A 25,545-nucleotide genomic window follows, 5' to 3' on the forward strand; every position below is an offset into this window, starting at 1 on the left:
GGGGAGGGGGTGTGACCTGGCCTCAACCTCCTGTGTGAGGCTCAGGGTTTGGAAGCTAGCAATAGGGAAGGGTGGCTGTATTTACTGCCCCTGGTGCCAAATTTCACAATCCATAGAGACCTCTGATCTACACTATGTTAAGAACAGTTATGTTTCTTGCATATTATTAGAATATAGTCAACCTGCAGAAGATTTCTATAGACATCACTATGGATGAGTTTTTAGAAGATTTAATATAATACAAAGTAAAAGAATATAATTCTATTACACATGAATGTCACATGCCCCCAGTGGCTGGGGGGGCATGGCGAGCTCCCGCAGGCAGCAGCACTGTCAGTGGTGGGAGCATGGCAGCAGCAAGTGGGAAGTTCCCACAGGTGGCCATGGCACCGTTGGCAGTGGGGAGGGGGGTGGCAAGCACCAACCGGCAGTCAGCGACCACCCACAGATGCCGCCGGCAGTATCGGCAGTGGGGCAGGGGTGGTGAGTGGTGAAAGGTGGTACCTTTTCACAGGAGGTGCACCACCATGCTCAGGGGGTGCACATGCACCTGCGTGCACCCCCTATGCATCACCAAAGCTATTACATTTTATTTAAAGAGAATATAAACTAAGAAGTAATTAAGCACTCATAGGTCTCAGTGAAATAAATAGGAGTTGTGGCACTGACTTTCAACAGGATCAGGCTGGGATCTTAAATTATAATGTTCCTTCTAATTAGAAAATGGTATTTGACAACTGAAGATGACAGCTGTACATGGGAACCTACATGTAGTTTATGCAATATCAAATAGCATCTACATATAATTTAAAATGCCAATACAGATATTCAGTATCAGTATCAACACTTTAAATTTCACCACCTAATATTTTTAAAAAGTGAAGATTAAAGAGTAATGAGTTTTCATCCTCTGATTTATTTCTGGTAAATTACTAATAATCCAGTTTCTTAAATTCAAATGTGACTCTCAAAATAATTAAATTTCACACCTAAAAATATCACTTAAAAGTCAATAATCCTGTGCTAAAATTAATATGCAACATTGTGGTTAACCTGCTCATGAAATAAATTTACAGGTTTTTTCCGTTAGAATTTTTAAAATATCCTGCTCGCTGTGGTTATCTCTTTGAGTATATTCTAACTGGTAAGTGAGATATGGAAATTACAGAAACTGTTACTCATGCCTAAAAAAATAAGATTGAAGTAAGCTCTCTCAAGCTTTAGGAGTGTTTTAATTTGCCTGCCAAAAAATAATAAAAATGACCATAATTATTTTTTAATTGTTATGAAAGTAAATAATTTATAAGATTTTTTTTCTTTCTGCACATGTGTGTCATTAGAATCCTAGAATCAAAGGACCATAAGGGACCTGTAAGATCATCAAGTCTGGTGGGCAGGAGATTATTGGACTCAAACAAGCTCAATGAAGTGCTTGTCCACCCTCCTCTTGAACATCTCCAAGGATGATGACTGCACCACTCCTCCTGAGAGCGTGTTCCAGAGTCTAAATACCCTTACAGAAAAGAAGTTTTTCCTAATGTCCAACCTACATCTTTCCTCAATTATCCTGTGCTAATTGTGGGAACTGTCCCACATTCCCAGCAGCTCCAGACCATCCCCCTGCACTCCTCTGCTGTGTGTGCTGCTAGCACAGCTGAGGCCCCCATGCAAATGCCATGCAGGCAGGGGCGACTGGGAAATGGAGTCCATGGCCGACTGGCAGACCAAAGGTTCCCCATCCCTGCTATCGAGCCTATAGCCCTCAATGTCCACTGCCCAGTCATATGTATCATCCCACCAGGTCTTCATCAGCCCAATGAGGTCAAATTCCTCATCTGCCAGGAGTGCCAGTTCATCCTGTTTGTTGCCCATGCTTCTGGCATTCCCATAAAGATACCTGAGTTCATCCCTAGTCATGTTAGTTTTTCTGTCCCACTTCAAGTGCCTCAGGGTGTTGATACTCCTCTGGATGTCCCTTACTTGAAAGTCCTCCCTTGCGTCATCTTGGCCAGAGGATTTGTGTACAGCAGTGAAATCTACCCTCCCTCCCCCAGACATTCCTAGGATAAAGCCCTCCTCAGCAAGTCAGAGATTCTCATAGAGAAGAGCTTCTTGCCTCTGCCCGGGAGGCGAATACTATCTCTAGCATGCAGACCATGCTATGCAGTGCCATTAAACTGCATACCAAGGTTGAGGAATCCAAAACCAACATGGCAGCACCATCTCTGAAGCCTTCAGTTGACTTCTTCAATGCACTCCTCCCTCCAATGACCGCCTCTAACTGGGAGGATTGAGGAAAAGATCCCTTGTGCTCCTAGTTCCTCGAGCTTCACCCCCATGGACTTGTAGTTTCTCCTGATTCTCCAGGGGTTGTTTCTCTCTTGAGTCGTTGGTGCCCATGTCGACAAGGACCACGGGGTAGTGATCTGTAGCATGGACTAGCTCTAGGATCTTCACCATTACATCTCAGATCCTGGCTCCTGGAAGGTAGCAGACCTCTCAAGCGAAGGGGTATGGACAACAAATGGCACCTTCTGCTCCCCGCAACAAAGAGTCTCCCACCACAATCACTCTTCATATTAAACTCTTTATAATTTACAAAGGGCTTTTAACTTTTTCCTGGGATCCCTAATGGGTACTAAAAACAACACATCAGCTAGCAAGTTTGATTAATACATTCAGCCAAAGCCTAATGTCAAACATATCTATAATGCAATTTGTGCTCTGATATCATATATTGGTGTATAAATATCCCAATTCCATGGGAATACTTAAGAAGATGTTACTATCTGGATATGGGGACAGTTTAACCAGCCTCACACAGTTCCAGGCAAATAGAAAACCTACTAAATAGAAGCAGATACTATAGAAAGAAGCCTTTGCCTCTTAACTAGGAAATATATGACTCCAGTCCTGCCTCAAAAATGAGAGAGGCTCTTTCTAGAAATGTAAAGGGGGCAATGCAAATTGTAGCCCTGGACAGTCATTCATTCCTACCACTTAAAATTTCTGGGAAATTTGCAGCAGTATGAATCTTTCCAAGAGAGGAGTCTACAGGCACTCTAGCCTCCAGATGCCTCCTGTACCCTGGGTCAACCAAGTCTGGTGAAGGTGCCAGGAAGCAGCTGCTGCTCCATGCCTCTACTTGCCCCAGGAGGAGTGGAATGGTGAGGAAAGGCTGTACATGCCTGTGTCCCTCTTTCCCCCAAAACCCATTCTGGAAAAGTTTGGGAGAGCAGTGGCAGCTCAACTCTTCTCAAGCGCAGGAGAAGTCAAGCTAGGGGGAAATTCCGCCTCACCTTTCCCAGTCCAGAGGGAGGTTGGGGAGTCTGGGAAGGGTGTGTGGGAAGGTGCAGCTGGACTGTTCCAGGTCACAGAGAAGTCAAATGTACAGGCATTCATTTTAACAAGAGAAACCCTAACACAGATCTTTCAGGTGTCAAAGTAGAAGATATTTTTTCACAGATAGGGCACGTTCCCTTACACCTCTATACAGCAATTGCTACTCCTCTACACAGCAATCAAAAGAACTCTCTGGTCAGGCAGTGAGAATGTGAACAAGGTTAAAAATTCTGATGCAACCTTTATAAAAGATGTAGCAGATGGTGCCCTCCCACACACTATAAAACTCTGGGAAGCATTGCCAGTACTTCCAGAGTCTCTTTCACAGAAACCTAGTGCCATTTTCTCAATTTTAGAACTACGTTTTGCAGAATGGTCTTCACTGAAGCCTGTCTCATACACACACCACGCACACATTTGTGTACCACTTCTGCTCTGTTATCCCTACTGCTATTGCCAGGGCCAGAGCTACTGCAGGGATGTTGCAGGGTTCTGGGGGAAAGGGACACAAGGGTGAGGCACCTCCTAGCTCCATTCTGGCATCACACTTATCCTTAGGCAGCACCCATTGTCTGTGCTTTGCTCATCCACCCATTATTACAACACTGCTTATTCAGAATTAAACTGCACTTTATTCAGTTCATCTTACTTTGCATTGGATATAGGCGAGCCAACAAGAATGAAGTAAACTGGGGTATGAACTTAGTCTATGTCTATTATTCCATGGCAACTGCCCTTGACACACACATATTCCATTGTGAATACAAGGTGGTTTACTCCAGTTTTGTGTAGCAGCAAGTTACTTTACACACACCACCTTGTAAGAGTACACACACAGGTAGCTGCTACGGAGTTGACATGTTGTTAAATCCGCACCTTAGTTTACATTCTAGCAATAACTACTGTAAAAGCCCATCAAAAATGACAGGCAAAAATAGGCTACTTGTTATAGGGTACCACGTTTCTGTTATCCACTGTGTCATAGCCAACTTGAGCTGTTTTGCCTGGTTGTCTCCTATACAATTGGTATCCATCAACATTTCCAAGTGTCTCCTCTGTAAAACCTTCCGGATATTTCTTCAGATATTGATGATTTTCCATGCATGGTGCATTTGGATTCAATCCTCCACATGGTCCATGAAGCATACATCTCACCAAATGATGGTTGCTCAACAGACAATGCACTGTTGTATGATCAAATGTTTGTTCTAAAGTTCTGGTAACGCTCATTGTTCCCATTCATCATGAAATCCCACAAATACTGTGGATACAGTCTTTTTGGAGGCAGACTCACTTTAACCTCATGACAATAACTCCAGAATTGGCCATCTGATGGTCTTTCAGCTTGGAAGTTTAAAGAGTTACAAAATGGCACACCACGTTCATCAATCCACAACTATGTTCCTCAATCTCATCTTCAGTGAATCTATTGTTGCCTACTCTTTCAGCCTGTCTTCTATTGTCTCTGTGAACCCTTTGCCTTTCCATTGCATCTCTTCTATGATCTCCTCTTTGCTCAGTTGTTGTGTTTTGTCTTACTCTTGCCATTCTTCCTGCATTCAATTGCTGTCTATTCTCTGCTTCACCTTGGTAAGGGTATTATGGGTTAAAGTTAAAGTAAGGATATTAAGGGACAATGTTTGCTTGGATACCAAGAGTACACCATAACTAATTTAAATCAATCACTAAAAGTCCAGAAAAGTGAGTGCAAACGCGGTTTTTTGAGCATGACAGACAGAATGACAAAGACATAAATGGAAGCAAATTATTATAGAGGATTACAGAAAACATAATCTTAAAGTGACACTTGTGAATTGCTTCTGTGCTAAACGTGCTTCTTAGCCTAGATATTGTAAACATGCAGTTTAGATTACCAAAGAACAGTGATGTAAAATGCTTACTCAAAAGAGAGAATTCTTAGAGGAAGGGTTCCATAAATTTCAATAGTGCTGTGTGTGTGAGTCTAAAATAAGCATTGCACAGTCCAACCAAAAGTACACAGGCTACAGCATTCAACCTTTGCAGAATACAAACACAGTGTTGATTTTACTGACATGGTGTCGATTTTACTAACAGAATTTTCAAAATAATTTTTCCTTACAGACATACTGATGTGGGTGAATTGAACCTTTTCTTCCATCAAATTGAAACAATCACACAGAATTATACAATAGTTCACACCCTATTTATTTGCAGAAGCTCCTTGCTTATGTAAACGGATCTTCTTTCTATGTAATGCAACAAACTGCAGAATGACAGAGTAATGGAGAAGCACAAGAACTTTCAAAGGGGATAAAAAATAAGTTTTCATCAATTTTTTCTAAATTGTTTCTTCTAATTTTCTCACTCTTTCTAAATAAAAAAGTGCTAACAGAAAGAAAGCAGTCATTTTTCTATCAAAAAATGTGTTTGCAGAAAATAGATTTTGCTAGATTAGTTTCATACTACCTGGTGCTACCTGTAAAGTGATGAGAAACTACAGCTTTCATTTTACACTTTTATTTACAGTCTTAAATTATATATCTCCACTCTCTTGCCCCATCATGAATAAGTATATATGCATGACCCATCATGACCCATCTCTCTCTCTCTCTCCCTCTCTCTCTCTTACACACACACACACACACACACACAGGACTGTGTGAAGCTTTGGTTGCTGATTCAATTCAGAGGAGAGTCGGCCCAATTCAGCGACTGAATCTCTGAAACCAAATTGAATCCGGAGACCCGTTAATCTCTCCAAATCGAATCAGAAGCCTCCAATTCAATCTGGATAGATTCGGAGAGATTCAACGATTTGGGCACAGACACAGCTTTATATGTTTTTTCTACGTACCTCAAGGTGGTTTATAAACGCCGAGATGGTGGGGTGGATGAAGCATCCCACAGGAGCACGGGGGGGGCCCCAGTGTGCTCAGTAGTGGACCCGGAAGTAGATCAGAAGCACTTCTGGTCCACTTCCAGAGCCACCACAGAGGACATGGGGAACCCCCCTACCCCCTGGCTCAGTGACTGGTGCCTCCTGGGTCTGGGGGGGAGCACCCAGGGTCCCCATGCAGCTGATCGCCAAGTCAGGGAGGTGCGGGGGGGGGTCCCCCACGCACTCAGCAGCAGACCCAGAGATGGACCGGAAGTACTTCTGGTCCACTTCACTTCCAGGTCTGCCACAGAGCATGCGGGCGGGGGGGGGAACCCATGTTCTTGTGGGATGCTTGATCGACCCACCATCTCAGCATTCAAGTGCTGCACCTGGAACCTTCAGGTTCCTAGAAAAATCATATAAAGCTATGTCTATGGCCGAATCACTGATTCTCTGAATCAGAATTGAATCTTCAGATTAGGATTTGACTGAATTGAATCGGGACAGTGACCTGAATCAGTTAACTGAATCACTGTCCCCTGAATTGGGCCGAATCCAAGTCCAAATTGAATATGGCCCACTTCACACACCCCTAATACACACACACACACACACACACACGGGGCAAGGCAGCAGATTTGAAATCAAACCATGGTTAGGTTTGGTGATCAGATGGTTGAACTTAATATCTCCTGAGCTGTTCTGGTCAGTGTATAATTTGCTATTTATATTATAGAATATCTCAAGGAAAAATGTAGGCTATTTCATGGAAATAGTCCTTGATCTGAATCGCTTACAACATTCATGTTCTGCTTGAGGCCCATAGAATAGGCGCATATTATCCTCATTGTTTTCACTGCAACATTCAAATCAGTTTATTCCACTTGAGCTACAGTGAAATAAGAGTGACCCCATTGCAAAATACCACTTCAGCTGCCCAAGTTTATGAGCTGCACAGCCCACACGGGTGTCCTGGCTATGGGCATCTGAGGCAGGCAGCAGGCACCTCCTCCCCTCTGGCCAGACCAGAGGCAGGCGCAGGGCTCCCAGCAGGTGGTAGTGGCTTCCCAGAGTTGCCTCCTACCAGAAGTCCTCATGGGCAGCCTTGCTTTCACTCTCCAGCATCTGCAGGCAGCCACCAGCAACAGTGCCACTAGGACAGGACGGGATGGGACAGCTCTACCCTGACAGGGCTGGCAGAAAAGCAGGTAAGCAGCTGGGGGTGGTGTAGAGCCTGTGCCCCTACTCCCCCTCCCTCCCCCCCCCCATCAGCCCCAGCCCTGATCCATCCCACTGCACTGGGGGACCATATCCCCAGCTGTGCAACACTCACCAGACCAAGGGGCTGGGCCGGCTTAGGGCCAGGATCGCCTTCACCTCAGTAGCACTCATGCTCCCTGGCTCACCCCAGATGTACCGAGGAGGCCAGATAGACCCAACCACAGCCCCCTGGTGGGTGCAAAGGAAATCTGTCCTCACTTGGTGGGGGGCCTCCAATTTTCTGTTTGCCTAGAGCCACAATGAATCTTAATCTGTCACTGTCTGCCAAGTATGGAACTCCTACAGAAAGCAACAATGAAGACAATAATGACAATTTCAGCAGAGCCAAGGAGCGAGAAGAAGATGACAACAACAACAACAACAACAGCAATGTCTGAAAGGACTGAGAAATAGACATAGCAATAACTGCCATGAAGGCATCCTACCATATGTGGGGGTTAGGGGCAAGATTGTGCCATTGTGAAAGGCAAGGGTGATGGTGATGGACATTCAAGTATGTAGATAGGTCGGAGTATGGGATGCACAATGTGGATATTGTAACAGGAATGTGTATGATGTAATTGCAATGACATGCTTTGGACTGTTAAGTGAGCCATAGTGGTCACAGGACAGGTTGGTAGAGCTATTGTGCTGTGTGTATATATATATATATTTTTTTTTTTTAAATGACTACCAGGCCCCCAGCTATCTGTTTTAAAACTACACAGATATGTCTACATTATGCTGTTTTTGATGTGTTGTGCAAGCTATATAATTAGGTATGAACTTCTTGACATATGCTAGGCAACATTTAAATTGTATAGAGAAAAGCTTCTGAAGCTGAACAAATTTCAAAATAGAAACTTTAAAGACAGCATCATTCAAATCATGTTAATCAAAAATGGGCAACAAAAATGGTGAGGAGGCTGGGGAACATGATTTATGAGGAAGGATGGAGGGAACTGGGCTTATTTAGTTTAGACAAGAGAACACTGAGGGGGGATATAATAGCAGCCTTTAACTACCTGAAATGGGGTTTAAAAGAGGATGGAGATGGACTGTTCTCAGTGGTGGCAGATGACAGAACAAGGAGCAATGTTCTCGTGTTGCAGCAAGGGAAGTTTAGGTTAGATATTAGGAAGAATATTCTCACAAGGAGGGTAGTAAAACACTGGAACAGGTTGTGCAGAGAGGTGGTAGAAGCTCCATCCTTGGGTGTTTTCAAAACCCAGCTAGACAAAGCTTTGGCTGGGATGTTATATTTGGGGATGATCCTGTGCTGAGCAGGGGGTTGGACTAGTTGACCTCCTGAGGTCCCTTCCAACCCTAACTTTCTATGATTCTATATCTTTGTCTGGCAAGCAAGCCCAGTGGACAAACATTGGTAGTACACTATAATCAGATGAAGCCCTGTGTGTGCTCACAGGACAGAGACCCTGCCTCCACAAGGGAGCTAGGGAGGCCTTTTCATCAACAATCAAGACTCTACCAGAGGCTTCATAGCCTGTGGGGCACTGAGGGACCCATCTGCTGTCCCAACCTCCTAGCCTATAAAGTACACTGCTTGCCAGGGGCCCACATCCAAGATGTTGTGGAGAGGATCCCCAGGCTCGTCCAGCCCTTCAACTACTACCCCATGCACCTCATCCATCTGGGAACAAATGGCATGGCCAGGAGCAATCCAGACCAGGTCATGAGTGAATACAGGGCTCTGGGGGCTAGGCTCAAGGGGTCAGGGGCTCAGGTAATCTTTTCTTCTGTGCTCCCTATTGCAGGCCATGGTCCTAGGAGGGAAGGATGCATTGAGGAAGTGAACCAACATCTCCGACAGTGTTGCCACTGAGAGGGCTTCAGTTTTCTCAAATGCAGCAAGCACTTTAGTGAGAGATGACTCCTGGGAAGAGACAGCATCCACCTCACGTGGAAAGGTAAGTCACTGTTCTCAGCCAGGATGGCCAATCTTCTAGATAGGGCTTTAAAATAAGATTGCAGGGGGACAGGGAAACACTGACTGGAGCTTGCCCTGGGACCAACAAACAAGAAAGGTCTATAGATAGGGACACTGGGAGAGCCACACTTGTGGGAGCTGAGGGAATAGTTCTCCTTCAGTGTAACAGGAAGTCGAGGGCCCCAGTAGGAGGACTCAGGTGCCTGTACACTAATGCCAGGAGCAAGGGGAACAAGCAAGCTCTCCTGCTCTCCAGTGGGCATTAAACCTAGTAGGGATTACAGAGACCTGGTGAGACTCTTCACACTATTGGAATGTAGCGATAGAGGGCTACGCCCTGCATAGAAGGAACCAAGTAGGGAAGAAAGGTGGAGGTGTAGCTCTTTATGTGAAGAAGCAGTACTCCTCCTTGGAGGCTGACATTGGCTCCAAAGAAAAATGGCTTGAAACCCTCTGGGTCAAGCTGCAGGGGCGGGGGGCAGCAAGAGAGACCTAACTGTAGGTGTATACTACAAACCACCAAACCAGGGAGAGAAACCTGATTTAGAGTTTGCCCAAGAACTGACAGAGGCCGTGTGTGCATGGGACATGGTTGTCATGGGCAACTTTACAGAACCCCTAGCAAAGGTCTTCCAAAACTTGTGGTGCTCCAGAGAAGTCCCTGAGGTCTGGAAGAGGTCCAATGTTGTGCCCATCTTCAAGAAGGAGGGAAGGGAAGACCAGGGTAACTATAGGCCAGTTAGCCTAACTTCTATCCCAGGGAAAATCCTGGAAAAATTTATTAAGGACTATGTGCAATAGGCTTGAAGCAGGTAGGATTCTGAATGACAGCCAGCATGGCTTCGTCGTTAGCAGGTCTTGTCATACCAACCTCATTTCCTTTTATGATCAGGTAACTTGCCACCTGGATGAGAGAGAGGAGGTTGAACTTGTATACCTTGACTTCCAAAAAACTTTTGATCTGGTATCCCGTGATGTTCTCACAAGAAAATTGGAGGATTATGAACTTAACTGCAAGACAGTTAAGTGGGTAGGAAGCTGGCTGTGGGGTAGGACCCAGAGAATTCCAATGAACAGATCTGTGTCATCTAGGCGAGAAGTGGCCAGTGGTGTCCCACAGGGGTCGGTGCTTGGTCCAGTACTATTCAACAACTTCACCAATCATTTGGATGTGGGGGTGAAGAGCTCAATGGCCAAGTTCACAGATGATACCAAGTTATGGAGAAACGTGGTCATGCTTGAAGATATGCTGCAGATACAGGCGGACCTAAATAGGCTGGGAAGTTGTGTGGACCAAAACCAGATGAATTTCAATATCAAGAAATGTAAAGTGCTCCACCTGGGGATGAACAATCCCCTGCACCCCTACAGGCCTGGATATGCCAATCTGACCAGCACTACTAATGAAAGGGACCTAGGGGTAATAATAGACCACAGTATGAACACAAGTCAGCAGTGTGACACTGTAGCCAGCAGGGCTAATAATATCCTGGCACGCATCGATCGATGCATCTCCAGCAAAACCAAGGAAGTGATTCTTCCACTCTACTTGGCATTAGTGAGGCTGCAGCTGGAGTACTGCATCCAATTCTGGGTGCCGCACTTTAACAAGGATGTGGTAAAGCGTGAGAGAGTCCAGAGAAGGGCCACCCATATGATCAGAGACTTGCACAGCAAGCCATATGAGGAAAGGCTGAGGGACCTGGGACTCTTTAGCCTGAAAAAGATAAGGCTGAGAAGGGACTTGGTAGCAGCTTACTACTACATTATGAGCATACATCAAGGGGTTGGTGAGCAACTGTTCACCAGGACACCCTTGGGGAAAACTAGGAGTAATGGTCACAAACTCCTTGAAGACCATTTCAGGCTTAACATTAGGAAAAGTTTCTTCACAGCTAGGGTGTCCAGACTGTAGAATAAGCTCCCTAGGTGGTGCAATTGCCTACCCTGGAAATCTTCAAGAGGAAACTGGGCGGTCACCTTTCTGGGGTCACCTGACCCCAGTTGTCTTTCCTGCTTAGTGCAGGGGGCTGGACTTGATGATCTTTCAAGGTCCCTTCTGGCCCTGCATTCTATAAAGCTATGAATCTATGAATAACTGAACCTCTACCAGTACAGCCATAAATAAGCCCAATACTACACTGCCAGAGGATGCTTCTAGACCAGGAAATGTCAGGTTGGACCCATGACCTGACAGGAATGATGATAGTAAAGAAGAGTGGGTGAAAAGGGGAAAGTCAGAACTGGATGCAACCAAGGGTACCCAACACCCACTAGAACCAATGGGGGCCTCCATCCCTAAACTCTCAGGTAAACCACAGAGGGAGACCTGACAGGTGACTTAGCGACTAAATGGTATAACCTGAGTAAGATGTGGGGGTGCATCCAGCTAAAAGTGGTGGAGAGTAATGTAATGTATGTATTGTGTAATATAATGCATTGTGTGAATTGGAAACATAACATGAATGCGTAACAGAAAGGGAGCAACCTTGAGGAGTCCTGCTGGCTGTGATTCTGGACTAAAATCCCAGAGGCAGGTAGAAGTAGGAAGCAGAAGTGATGAAGAGCGATGAACAACCCTGCATGGTCCTGCAGGCTGTATTTCTGGACTCCAAATACCACAGACCTTGGGAAAGCAGGAAAAGCAAGTGACCACATAGCTGCAGTCTGGCTACATGGCAGAGAGCAAGGAATTAATGGGAAGCAACTCCATAGCACAGCTGAGCTACAGACTGAGTGAGCATAACCCCCAACATGGAGACCTGTACAGAGTTGGTCTGGGCTAAAGGCTTGTTCTTGGGTGCACTTCTGGAGGTGGGGGAGGGAACTTTATTTGCTGAATCTGTGTATTCTAGTGGTACTGACTACTCCTTGTTACTTACCCTTTGAGTGTATGTTGTTACACTATGAATGTCTATTTACCTGTATTTGTCCCTCCCTTCTGGCCCATTGGCTTGTAACCCTAATCCCTAGGACTTGCTATATAAAAGTAAGAAAACTCATATTACCACAAACTTTTGTTCTGTTATTTTCCTTTTGTATTTAAGTGTCAGAACATGCTCTTCTGATCCTGGGATTATCCTTCTATTATAGTCTTTCACAGACACTTTTGGTTCTCTCAATTTTTTGTGTTCGTCACACCACTCTATTCACTTTCTATTACTACATTCATTTCTGTGGCAATATTTATCTTGTAGGTTACATAAGTACTATCCGCATGTATTTTAAGTAGCCAGTCTTTCAAGTTTCTGTGGTCCTCCCAAACTGTATTGAAGACAACTCCTCCTGCTCACTTAAAGTTTCTCTTTCTGCTCTTACTGCATGCACTTTCCTGCTTTCTCTGAACGTTTTAGCATAATGGTTGGATTTATTGATACAATTGCTGCAATTTCTACCATTTCTGCCCCAAACTAAGATCATTTCTATGCTCGTTCCGATAACTACATCATTGGCATTGTTTTGAACATGCCGTGTCCCTGTGCTTCCCAACTTAATTTCTGTCAATTTTTCTGCTGCTGCTTTCTTAACTGCACTCAGACATATTTTGTATTTCAGTTTTCTCTGCAGATGGGCATATACATATACAAGCTTTGTAGTGCCATACCTTTCTCTCTTACTAATCTCTCACCGACTTTTATTGACATCCTAGAATAATCTGGTCTAAGAGTCTCTTTGGGCACATCTACACGTGCTTCTTTCAAGTGGGTTTAGCCTAAAATCACTATTTTTAAGGCACATTAAGAGTGCATGTCTATACATGCACAGCCTTAATGTACCTTAAAAATAGCAATTTAAGGGTATGTGAGCCTAAATTTGACACCTGCATAAAGCAGGTATTAAATGTAGGTGCAAATAGCTAAGTCTCATTAGCACACGTGTAGACACACTAATGCGCATTAATACGCTAATGCGACTTACCTATTTGCACCTACATTTAATACACTTTAATGTGCATTAGCACATCCACATGTAGACATGCGCCTAAATTGCCTTAATGTGCCATAAGCAAAAACACACTAAGTTTAGGTGCACATAAATACTTGTGTAGACTCACCCTTTGTCTTTCATTTCCACAAGACTGAGGTTTTATTTTCAGGTCTATGACAGACTCCTCTACTGCTTCTCATTTCTTTTGTATTCTCATCCTGAACATATGCCTCTTATTAGTTATGTGTGTTCAAAAGGCACAAGGATCCTCAAACATTTGAACTATTTCCCTTTTCCTCTCTCTCTCTCTCTCCCTTCATGGAAGGCTCTACAACCATTTAATGTATTGTTGGCAACTTAAGAACACAGCAATCTTTTTCTGTTCCTGAAATGTATCTACCCTTGTGGCTTTCTTACAGAGCTCAAAATGAACCTTTTACAGGCACACTCAGAATTGCCTTTGATGCTCAAGGGCAGCGACCGGTTGACTTTATACCTTACAGGCTCTGTTCAAGCTATTTTTGTATTACCTCTCACTTGGTCATCCAACACACTGTACCTGCCACTCCTAATACCATACAATATCTTTAAATATGAGCCATGTGGTAAAGAGAGCTCATTGTTCTGTTCAGGAAATTTACATAAAAACTATGATCAAATAAAGGACTATGAACAGAGATGAGGTACATGCATTAACATTGTTCTAGAAGAGCCTGATAACCTGGCATTTGTTCCAATTCTGCCTCAGCAGGTAGTACAGACTAAATCAACCCCCGGACAGCCATTAGAGATGCCACTCTTCCTGAACACACTATATTTTCAAAATAAGTTGTTCTTTGGCACAGGCTCTGCTCCTTTAGTAAACCAAGTAACTTCCTTGTAGCAACGACAAAAATTGTTTATATAGAAAAATCATGAAGTAACTATTTGAAATACATTTTTTTTAGTTTCTCTTAATGTGGTTTAGCATCTGAAAACAAAGAAGGGCAGGCACCCCTCTGCTAGTAAATGCACCCTAGACCACAAGACACAGACTACAAACAGACACAATGTACTTTACCTCTCCTCATATTTTACTGTATTTCTACACAGGTGTGTGAACTGAAATGAAATCACATTTTTTACACTATTCCCTGGCTTCTGTCAGTCAAATCACTTCAAAAGTCTGGGGAGCATGCTAAAATGAATAAAAGGAAATTTAAGCAGCAACTTAAATTTAAACACACGTTATTGAACTTGGGGAATAAAACATTTTAGTCATCGCTACACTGTACTTGGGAATAGAAAGAGCAGACAAGCAGCAGTAATTTGATTCTACCTTCCAGGGATTGTATTGTAAGCATTTATGTACCACCCTTTAGCTACTTGCCAAGAGGAAATCAAAGCATCTCAAAACTCACAATGTCTTTCTCTGGCCCACTAATGTGTTAAGATTTTTTCCCAGGAGAATGATGTGCACATCCGTAAATTAACTGCAGTTTATTCAAGTTAATTGCCAGTCATTTCATGGACACGTCTGTCAGAGGGGAAGCAATGCATCTTGGAAGAGCTATGCGTATAAATGGCTGTACCACTTGTGTTTTTATCTGGGTTCAAATCCTGGATAGTCAAGACCACTGCTGTTTACTGTCAGAAAGACTCCATAGACTATAGTTAAACTGCTCATCTGTAGAGGCTGAGGTTCAAGTCCTTGGTTAAAAACAAACTGAGTTGGGACTTTAATGCTGGTCTTCCACATTCAAAGTGTAAGTGCCCAGACACTGGGCTATTACTTATTAAGAAACAGATCTCTTTGGTTTTCACCAGAAATTCCAACCTAGAAGATAGAAACCATCTCCAATGACAGAGAAGCTGACTCATTCCTTCAAAGAGTTTCAGCTTTGACAATAAACCTTTTCTGATGGAGACAGAGAGGAAAGGGCACTTAATCTGAAAATTCCCAACCAGCCCATGAAGTATCTGCACAAAGTACAGGAGCTACAGTACAATAATCAGATGTCTAACATCTATGCACTGTTACTAATATGATGCAAGAGTTTTCAAGTTCCAATACCATGTGGTACATTTGATTTCATAAATATATATACAATTGAAATGCTTTGGCAGTTTTGCCTTGAGGCTACCAATCCTGGAAGCCCTGGCCAAAGATTTCCCCGGCTGAATTCAATAAAAACCTGCCTGTGTTTAGCAAATTTTGGCAAAGCCAAACTATTTTCATAAAACATTTTTGGTTTTGACAAACTGTCATTTTTGATGGACCTTCTTTATGCTGACTAAGAATAGGAGAGTATACTACAACATCACACACTTTTTGCCATTCTGTGGGCTGAACTCATTTCAGACACCAGGGATTCTTACTGTCCTCCATTCCCATGCATGTGTCTTCCACACTGCTCAGTGCTGTGTGTATTCTCCATCCCCTCTTCCCACATGTCCCCTCCAAGGTTCTCCTATCATGGTCAGGGCTCTTTGTGCCCTTCCATGCCTGTGATTCAATGGGTGTTCTTATCCCCCATATGGTTAGGGTCCCTCATTTTCCCTTCATGCCAGTGGCTTGCACTCTTCTCCACACTACACAAATCCCCAGACACAGAGGAGTCACCACTGTCGTACCTGACAAAGAGGCCAGCTGCAGTAGAACCATGCAAGAAAGAGGGATAGATGAACAAATAATAGCACAGTCATAATTAAAGATGCAAGACCACAAGAAGCTGACATGCTTTTTTGTATATTTTTCTTAAAATGACCAATCCTTTTCAGTCATCCTGGTGGTTTCTTGCCATGTCTGTAGCTACTTTAAGGACACAGAGTAAATTGAAGTGTGTAGTTGTGAACTGTGCAAGCTGCTTTATTTTTTATGCTGACTCATAAGGTCCTTAGGATGGTCATGGTACTTCCTACCAGACCACAGACTTCTAAACACACTGCAATTTTCAGTTTCATTAATCTGAGAACCATCTTTCTGACTAAGTCACTGACTAATTCTAGGTACTGTAGACAGTTTACAACTCCTTCATCCTCTTTTGGATCGTGTGTGGGAATGGAGGTAGAACTAACACATCAACTAAAGTGAGCGAACAATGCAAAAACAAGTATGGTATTTAAAACAACAACTCCTTAACATTAATGACATTTAGAGAGAAATTGTTAATGTTACTTTAACATAGGCTCCGGGTACTACCACTGCATGAAGAAATGCAGGTCCTCAGGTGAGAAATAAAGAGAAGTGAAACCAAAAAAAATGAGTACTCACGCATATCGCCAAAAGCCCCTTTCGTGACATTTCTGGCTTCCTTTACTGTCACATTGAATTTGTGGGAATACTGGTGTTCCACCTGGAAATCAAACAGTTTGTGGTTAAAAAGGAAATAAAACTCCCATGAAAAGTTAAAAAGTTGTCAAGATAACCTCATTTTGTCCAAGGAATGAGAAAAAAATAATTCCTTATTCAAAATGTAAATGAAATGCCTACTGGAAAGAACATTTTAAGCTGTATTTCACCCTTTAATTTCCTGTAGCTTTACTAAAAGGTCAGACACTGCATTATATTTAGCCCGATGTTCTTGCAGCCACTCCTGCATAACAGGTTCTTCCTCAAACACGCCTTTTCTTTGTTTTTTAATGTCAACAAATAATGCTCCTCCTTTCCAAGCTGGGCATCTGCTTGAAGGCATTTGGTAGTCACTAACAGATTGGTAATGTGGAAGAATTAAAATGTATTTTATTTCAGTTTGTGTTTGTTACTGTTGTCCCACAGTAAAGAAATAATGTAATTATATCTAAGTGTATGTTACTGAATAAACTCAATACATGTATAAGCATATTGCACACAGAAGTGTGGGAGAAGAGGGATAAATATAAAATGAATAAGGCCAGCACATATAAAAATTCTCAGTATAAATAGGCATAACCTAGAGGAATAACTTTGAAGGTTGAACCACAGAAGCTTATTGATTCCACTACATTTCAAGAAGTTAGACTCGTGTAGTTTCAGGTACTCCCTGCTTCCTAAGAGTCTCTGAACACTGCAAGAGCAGCCTCTCTACCGGTATTTCAGTACTCTCACTGCCACAGCCTGAATGAAACCAGTAAGTGTAGAAACATGAGAAAACAGGAAACAAAAGTACACATCTTTACTAAATATCAGAAAATATTTGTCTGCAAAGTTATATCTACTGATCTATAGATCTATCTATAAATAGATACATCTTTGCAAACAAATATTTTCTGATATTTAGTAAAGATGTATACTTTTGTTTCCTGTTTCCTCATGTTTCTACACTATCTATCTATATACCTATATATAGATATATAAATATATATCTATTCCATTCATATAGTTTTCCAGTTTGCCAAACTCTAATACACTGGTATATGGCATTCTATAGTATTGTGAGTATTATCACCATCTCTAACAGAGTAGAAAGCCATAGCCCTTCAACAGAGAAGCTGCATAAACTAGTGAACAGAGTACAAGTATGGAAGTTAGGAGACCTGCACTCTCTTCCTGGCTCTATTTCTTTGTGCATTAGGTAATTCACTCATTTTTACCTTGTAAAATTGAAGCAATTATACTTATCTACCTTCTGTGAGCTGCACTGAGTTTCTAAATGAAACAACTGTATATCGTGGTTTTATTATTACCCTTTTTGGCAGGGTATGGCATGTTGTTCCAGATAGGAGTCAGATGTTTCTTTAATGTGATCACCTTTATTTACAAACAATATATAAAGTTCTATTTCCCTGACCACAATTGAGCAACAAAAAACTATCTTTTCTCATAGATCAAAGACTCTTTAAGTCACTGCTCAGCCCAAAATGTTCTTTTTATTCCTTTCTCAAAATCACACTCCCAGTAATTATTCAATTTATATTTAGTGCTTCCTTGCTAACCATTATCTTAGTATTTCTGGACTTTTTTGCACTTCTCTTTCAAAAGCATAGCAGACTGTCACAAAAGGATAACCAACAAAACCACTCCACCACCTGACTTACCTGCACCTTTGATATGGTTTGATGATATGTGCCTGTGTTTGTGGTAAAGACTGCTACTGCTTCAACTACCTTGTTCCATTAAGGAACTCAATATTTACTATAACTACCTTAGAAGAGGGATAGGGGTTACAACAAAAACATAATGTGATTTTTATATTTATATTGTGGTAGTGCCTAAAGAGCACAGTGAGTTTGGGTTCTGTTGTAAAAATGTATGATAAACCATAACTGTAGCTAACTGCCTTCACTGCTGCCTCTTAGTCTTTGCTTGCTTCTTGATGCTGCTCAAACGGGTTTAATGAGAATTTCTCACTTTCACAGGTCATATCACAGATTACTAAACAGTGTCTGTTTCATCATGTTGTGGTTTTTACTGGTCATCTGTGTCATCTATAATTAAAATAATGGTGTAAATAAAACACAGACACAACAACAACTCGGCTTTAGCTTTAGTAATAGATGTTGTGCTTTTGGGAGGCCCGGTCAGAGAACTGAATACTCTAAGAGGGAGGGCAGGCTTGTCCTTAAGTTACCAGACTGGAACTCAGGTGTCCTAGGTTCAAGAGTTAGCTCTTCCATGGAAATCCTATTTGCTGTGGAAATCGTATTACCTGTATATTCTTCCATACAAAATGGCCCCAAATAAATAACATATGCACCTTGTTTTTGGAAGGCAAAATATAGAAAAAAGGATTTTTTTTCCAGTCATGGCCAACTGTGTGGCATAGTGTAAGTCGTCTTGGGAACACAAAGGCTAGGGACAGATATTACACATAAACTGGTATAAGTGGTCAGAAATCGATTTAAACCTGCAACAGAAGAGAAATTCAGTGCACATAGACTGGCTTCAAAATGATTGAAAATGGTTTAATTAGACCTGGGTGGATGCAGTATCACACTTAACTGATTTAGGTTAAACCGGTCTATCAAAAGTTCTGTCCCAAATCCAGTCTCAACTCAAGTTACGTTTCAATCCCCCTGCATCCCAGGATGCATTGCAGCTCCCGCTAACTACCTCCCCCCTTGCAATTCAAGCAGGATAGCCTCTGCCCCTGGCTGCACCAGCCCAGCCCAGTGGCCCTGGCCCTGGTAGTCACAGACTTGAAGCAACGTTTCCAGACCCATGAGGGGCAGGTGAAGGAGGGAATGGATTCCTGTCCCATCCCTGGCTGTCCCTGACTAGGGTCTGCACAGCAGCAGAGGTGGAGGGAAGCTCCCCAAGGCAGGGGTTTCATCACCCTGCAGCGTGGCTCTCCTACCCCAGCCACCTCCCACCTCCCACCTCTCAGTCACAGAAGGAGGAAGGGGGGAGGAATGGGCCTTTGCTTCAGCCCCAGCCATTCCAGCTGGAGTCTGCACAGTGGATGGAGGGGAAAGCTCCCAAAGTGGGTGATTTCTCCTTCACAGCACAGCTCCACTTGACTGCAAACACCCCACCCTGTCACTATCCCCCTAGCTTCCAGCTTTGGGGGCTTTTGCTCCCATAGTGTGCAGACCCTGGCTTGGGAGATAGAGTGGGGATCCATTCTCCTCCCATTGGCCACCCCATGACTGACAGGCAGGAGGCTAGAAAGGGGGCAGGGCAGCCTAGCAGAGGTGGGAGGTGTGAATGAGTGACCCCTGCCTTTTGGCCTTGGCCAGTGTAGGTTCTGCCTGCTTTGGCCAACTGATGAGTGAAAATGTATGCTGCCTGTCTGTGACAGAACACCCTTTAGGGAGTTGCCAGGTGGCTAGTGAGAGCTGCCATTTTGGAGAGTGGCCACTTTGGGAGAACTCTGTTATAAGACCAGAGCATTTTGAGAACAGCCAGAAGGGAGTAACATTGCCCAGTGGAGCTCCTGCTCCAAGAACATCTTGGAGGTAAGGGTGAGGCTATGGGGAAGGAAGAGGCCTCATTGGTCCTGGTCATGACCTAAAACTGCACCCTCCTGGCATAGGGAGAACTGGTGGGCTTGCATGTGGTGGGGCAGGACCATCCAAATGCTAGGACTGAGAACCTCCCTGGTGTAAGGCTGGTTGGGGCACCTAAACCCATAACCCCACCTTTGGGTGGGTTACAGAGAGAGGTGGGGGGGTGCAGGCAAGTTTATTGAGAAGTGCCTGAGTCCCATGGGATGTTGGACCCTGGAGGTGGGCCAGGCATGCTCAAAGAGGAGCACCTGAGCCCAAAGGGGTGTAAGACCCTGGGCCCTGAGAGTTGCAGGACAGAGTTGTGGGGCCAGTTGTGGGGCTGAACCCTAAGTGGTGGAAGACCTGAGGCCCTATGTTAGGGGCAAGGTTGTGGCCCGAGAAAGGGACGTAATGGTCCAGGGAGGGACCAGGGGTGAAGCAGGCCCATAGTTGAGCAGTTGCTCAGTCCCATTTGGGTGAGGGCCACAGGAGATGTTCAAAAAGACTGCACCAGGGCTAACCAAGGGGTGAAGAGCATAGCCTGAGAAACTCTTTGTGTAGGGTGGAGTGAGTGTGGCCTGGATAGGTGGTATGCAAGAGACCAGGTGAGAGCCAGTGAAGTGCAAGAGATCCCGGTGAGATGGGGGTAGTGTGTGTGTGTGGCCCCGAAGGGGGCAGTATGGTAAAGATCCAACCATGTGCCCAGTTTTGCACAGCCTTTAGCCAGAGTATCATCACACAGTGTGACATCAGTGAGGCATGGGACGTGTGTAGAAGTGTTAAGAACGTACAGGAGTATATACTGATTGCACACAGTTATTTGGGCACACAAAGGGCAGCCTCTCACCTATTTGACATCTTAATCATTTATCAACAAGGCATGGCAGTTTGCCCAGAGACAAAGGTGGAGCCATAATAATACTGGACCTGGAAGATGCCTTTATCACACTGTCCATCAATAGTCCAAACTACAAGCAGTCCTTGACTTACAACATTTTGAGTTACAACATTTCGTACTTACAACATTTATAAATTGACACCCTGTTTCAACTTTCTGATTTCAGTTTCGACTTTACAACACTTGATCTGACACCACACCACACCAGCAAACAAGTTCTCTGTGTCACCCATCTCCCTGGAGAACATCTGTCCAAACTTCCTTGGACACTTTCTTTAAGAAAGCAGACAAGACTCCAGAAAAATCTGCATCCAAGTCTCCTGAGAAGACTCCAACTAAGAACCTTTCAAAAAGTCCAACCAAGAACCCTTCAAGAAGTCCAGCAAAGTCACCTCAAATAAGTCCTTTCAAATCAGCACAATTGCTATTTACAATATAAATACATTAATGTAGCTATATGACTCATCTATAACTGATTGAGTACAAAATTCCTGGTTATTTTTAGTGAAAATAGGGTATAGGGCCTTGGTTCAGGAACCATTCCCCCATTATAACATTGTTTCTTATGGAAAAATCAGTTCAGAGTTACAACGTTTAGACTTAAGACATGGTTTTCAGGAACCAATTGTGTCGCAAGTCCGAGGACTGCCTGTATGCAGCTTGAAAAAAGCTGTGTAGACTGAATTGATTCCACCTCCAGATTTTTGATTGTCTGTACTTAGCCAGAGCATCCAGGAAGTGTGGCATCAGGAAGTTAGTGGTGTCAAGCTGCCTCATGCAGCCTGTCTTCTGTGATGCAACACTTCCTGGACACTCTAAGTCACATAAGGTTAGGACCCACATGCTCGATCAGGCTCAAGGTCTACTCAGGGAGCTGGTAACCCAACAGGGGCTTTAGACAGAGATTGCCAGGGCTGGGGAAGCTAGGTGTTCCCAACAGGCCCAGGATTGGGGTCAGGGCTCAGTAGGGGCCGAAAGGAGACCACTACCAGGACCTGAGAATGACAGGGACAGTCAGGCAGGGAGGCTGAAGCCTAGAAGCCAGGTTCTGTATCATGGGCCAGGGCTAAAGGGCTCAGTGAGAGTATAGAGACCACTAAAGCCAAGACCTCTAAAGAGTGGATAATAGTACAGTAACATCCACGACATTTAGTGTGTTGTATAAGGGAGGAACGGAGCCACACAATCTGCCCTTAAGGTTACAGGTGCCCTGCAAGGGAATAAGTGAGTCAAGAAGGGCCTTGAGGGCCAAGCTGAGGTGAAGGGGTTCCAGAGGAGGTGCCTGGTAATGACTTGCATGGAGTCAGGCTCTCTCTAACAGCCCACAGTTAGCCTCCATTACACTATCTCTACTAAGAACAAGGCACGTCAGGTAAGTGAACCATGGAGGGCTGAATTAGAGCCTAAGCCAGGCAGGGAACACACAGCCACCAGGGGCCATCAGGGCAGCCTCAGTGGCCACAAACCTGCTACACTTTCCCTGTGTTTCTCTTGATGTATACCCGTCCTTAGTAAATATTCTCTAGTTGCCTCACTTCCTCTATTGGATACAAGGCAAACAAGGAAAAACTGCCTGATATTCCACTTTTAAAATTAATTTGATTATATTTCATTTTCCTATCATTATACTCAGGATCAGACCATCATGCTCAAATTTAATTCAAATGTTGTAAAGTGATCTGATTTTGAATACAAACTCTCTATGTGTGTTGAGAAACTAATAAGGTCTCATGTTTTTATAAAGAGTCTAAAACTATTCATACAGTGGAGTCTAGTTATGCAAACTATTCAAACAGTCATAACATTTAAATTGATCATAAGATCCAATTGTGTCCAAAGCATGAGTGACTGGTGCCTCCTGAATCTGGGAGGGCATGCGCAGAAGCCGCTGACCCTGTCAGGTGGGACACCAGCCCCACCAACAGCATCAGTGTCAGCCATGAGGGGAGGCACCAGCCCTGTTGGGGAGTCACATGCACCCCCGTGCGCCCCCTACCAGTCGCCTATGCTCCAAAGCATAGATCAAGAAGCCCTAACATGCATGAACTGCATAATTATTTTCACTTCCTGGCACCAAATAAACTTAAGCAGACAATTGATTTGTGGAAGTAAGGAAGTATTTTGTTTCAACAGCAACTTTCGTAAAGCACAGTGCCTCCTTTTCATGGGATATTGTCAACCTTAGAATACTGATATTTCAGAATAAAAATATTGTACTTATTATCTGAACAAGCAACACCTAAGATCAATATAATTATAGAAGATTATAGGGGGGAAATACTGATCTATGCTGTGCACTCAACAGAACTTTCAATATAAGCAATGTCATCACTGTTTGCAAACTTACTATTCCAATCAATTTCTCTCTTTATTTGCATAATCCTTCCACAAAACAAGAAAAAATAAAAATTAGAAAAAAAGCATATGCATTTTCAAAATTTAACTCTAAACATTTTAAAATGTTCATGAATCTGCATAATATCCCTTTAACTGTAGTTCAGTACTGACAATAAGTTTATAACTACATAATGTTTTGCTGTCTGCAGTTTCCCCCTACATTACAAATCAGTACCTTGAAACATTTCATATCACACATCTCTGAGTGACTAAAAGAAATATAATCTAACGCTCTGATTCAATGAGATATTTAAGTCTGTGCCTAATTTTAGATATTTCGGTAATTCTTTTAATCTCCCTGAATTTCTACATGCTTAAAATTGGGTGTGTTATGCTGTGACCAGGTCTCCCGTTGTGAGTAGGTCTCCCATTCTATCCAAGAAAGGGCAACAGTGAATTTGCATATTAGAAAGCCTAGAAACTATGAAACTATAAAATTATGAAATTAAAATAGCCATTCTAAACAGTATGTTAAAGAATGCTGCCAAAGAATCTAGGACAGGCTTCAAAAGAGCTGGCACAAAGTTAAAAACTAGGGTGAGTAAAACACTTGATATCTGTTGGTTGCAGGCTTATTTAAAGGATGTGACTATGTGGGGGTGGGAAGCCACACAGTTGATAAGAGATCACTTCAAGGAAGCCAATGCTGTATTTTTAGAAGTTTAAATATTCATCAATGTGACAAGTGTATTGGTAATTACTTCTGTACACACGTTTTTTGTGCTGACATAGATTTCTAGACAAAGTTATGAAAGTATTTGATATGTACATACCTTGACTCCAATTCAGATGTGAAATGTGACCCCATTGTTTACAACATAAAGTTTTAGATGGCATGTAAAGGATCCTATATACACTAAGTTTGTAAGCTAATGTCTTGGAAAGGTTAAATAAATAACTTCAACCAACTCTAACTTTTCATTGTTTTTTCCTCTATTCAAAGTTAATGATGGGGGGGGGGGGGGGGGGAGGAGGGGAGGCTGACACACTTGTTAATAATAAAGCTGTATAGAAAAAGTTAAATACATGAGAAGTTGTCTTTGTAGACAACTGGCTAACTCTTCTGCTTGCTGTGCTATGTGGGCACTTACAAACGTTCAGGGAGGTTAAAATGTGTTAAAAATGGCTACCCAATCTAACTTTGTCCATGGAGGTGTGGACCTTACATTTAGATCCCTAATTAGGTCAAATTAAGTGTGAACTGTACAGAAGTTCCAGGAAGGTTAGATCAGTCTAAAAATGACCTAGCCAAACTAAGTTAACCCTACTTCTGAGGCTGTCTAACTTAGATGGGGTAGGCCCTTTTTAAACCGAACTAACTGTCCTGAACTTCCACACAGTTCCCAGTGCAGCCCACAGCTGGGAAAACCCAGCTGCTGGGCCCAGTCCCAGGGCTGTACTTTTCCTACCCACCCTCCTGACACATTGGGCTACTTTTAGCCCCCTACCCCTCTTTCCCACCCCCAGACAACCCCTTCCATGGACCAGCTGGTTTCCTCCCCCTCCGCACCCAAAACCTAGCAAACCATTCATCCCACAAGCTACACCTGGTGCCAGTTTTATCAGTATTCGCCAATGCTGGGAGCCCGGAAGTAAGTCCTGGTGGGAAGGAAGGTCACGGTAGGTTCGCCAGGGACGTGGTTATTCATCTGGGGATGAGGAGGTCAGGGTTCCTCTGGGGTGAGGGAGAAAGCACCTACATCCCCTCAAACCCTCCATGGACCCTGTGGGCCCCCCGATCCCAACAAACCCTCCTGAATCTCACCTGCCCCCCAATCACTCCCACAGATGTTGCCTGTCCCCCTGATCCAGCCCACAGAATCCTTTGGTCCCCCTAACCCCTCCCACAGATTCTGCTTCCCCTCCCCCGTGAACCTGATTCCTCCTGAAGACCCCCAATCTCCCTGATCCCCCCATGGATGCTGCCCCCCCTCCCTATTCCCTGATCCCTCCCCCCCACAGACACTGATAGCCCCCTAATTCCCCCAACCTCCCATAGATGCTGCTTACCCCTCTGATTCCCCCACA

General features: G+C 43.6%; 1 protein-coding gene across 2 annotated transcripts in view; it reads right to left on the reverse strand.

Moving 5' to 3' along the window:
• PLA2G4A (phospholipase A2 group IVA) overlaps positions 1 to 25,545 on the reverse strand; it is a 128,566-nt gene that overhangs the window by 79,908 nt on the left and 23,113 nt on the right. For both annotated transcript variants that reach the window (XM_014520083.2, XM_006023872.3), the window contains exon 3: positions 16,591 to 16,672. In XM_014520083.2, the coding sequence (XP_014375569.1) occupies positions 16,591 to 16,672 (82 nt within the window). The remainder of the gene's footprint in view (positions 1 to 16,590; positions 16,673 to 25,545) is intronic.

The sequence above is a fragment of the Alligator sinensis genome, unplaced genomic scaffold (assembly GCF_000455745.1).
Source record: "Alligator sinensis unplaced genomic scaffold, ASM45574v1 scaffold468_1, whole genome shotgun sequence".
NCBI lineage: Eukaryota > Metazoa > Chordata > Crocodylia > Alligatoridae > Alligator > Alligator sinensis.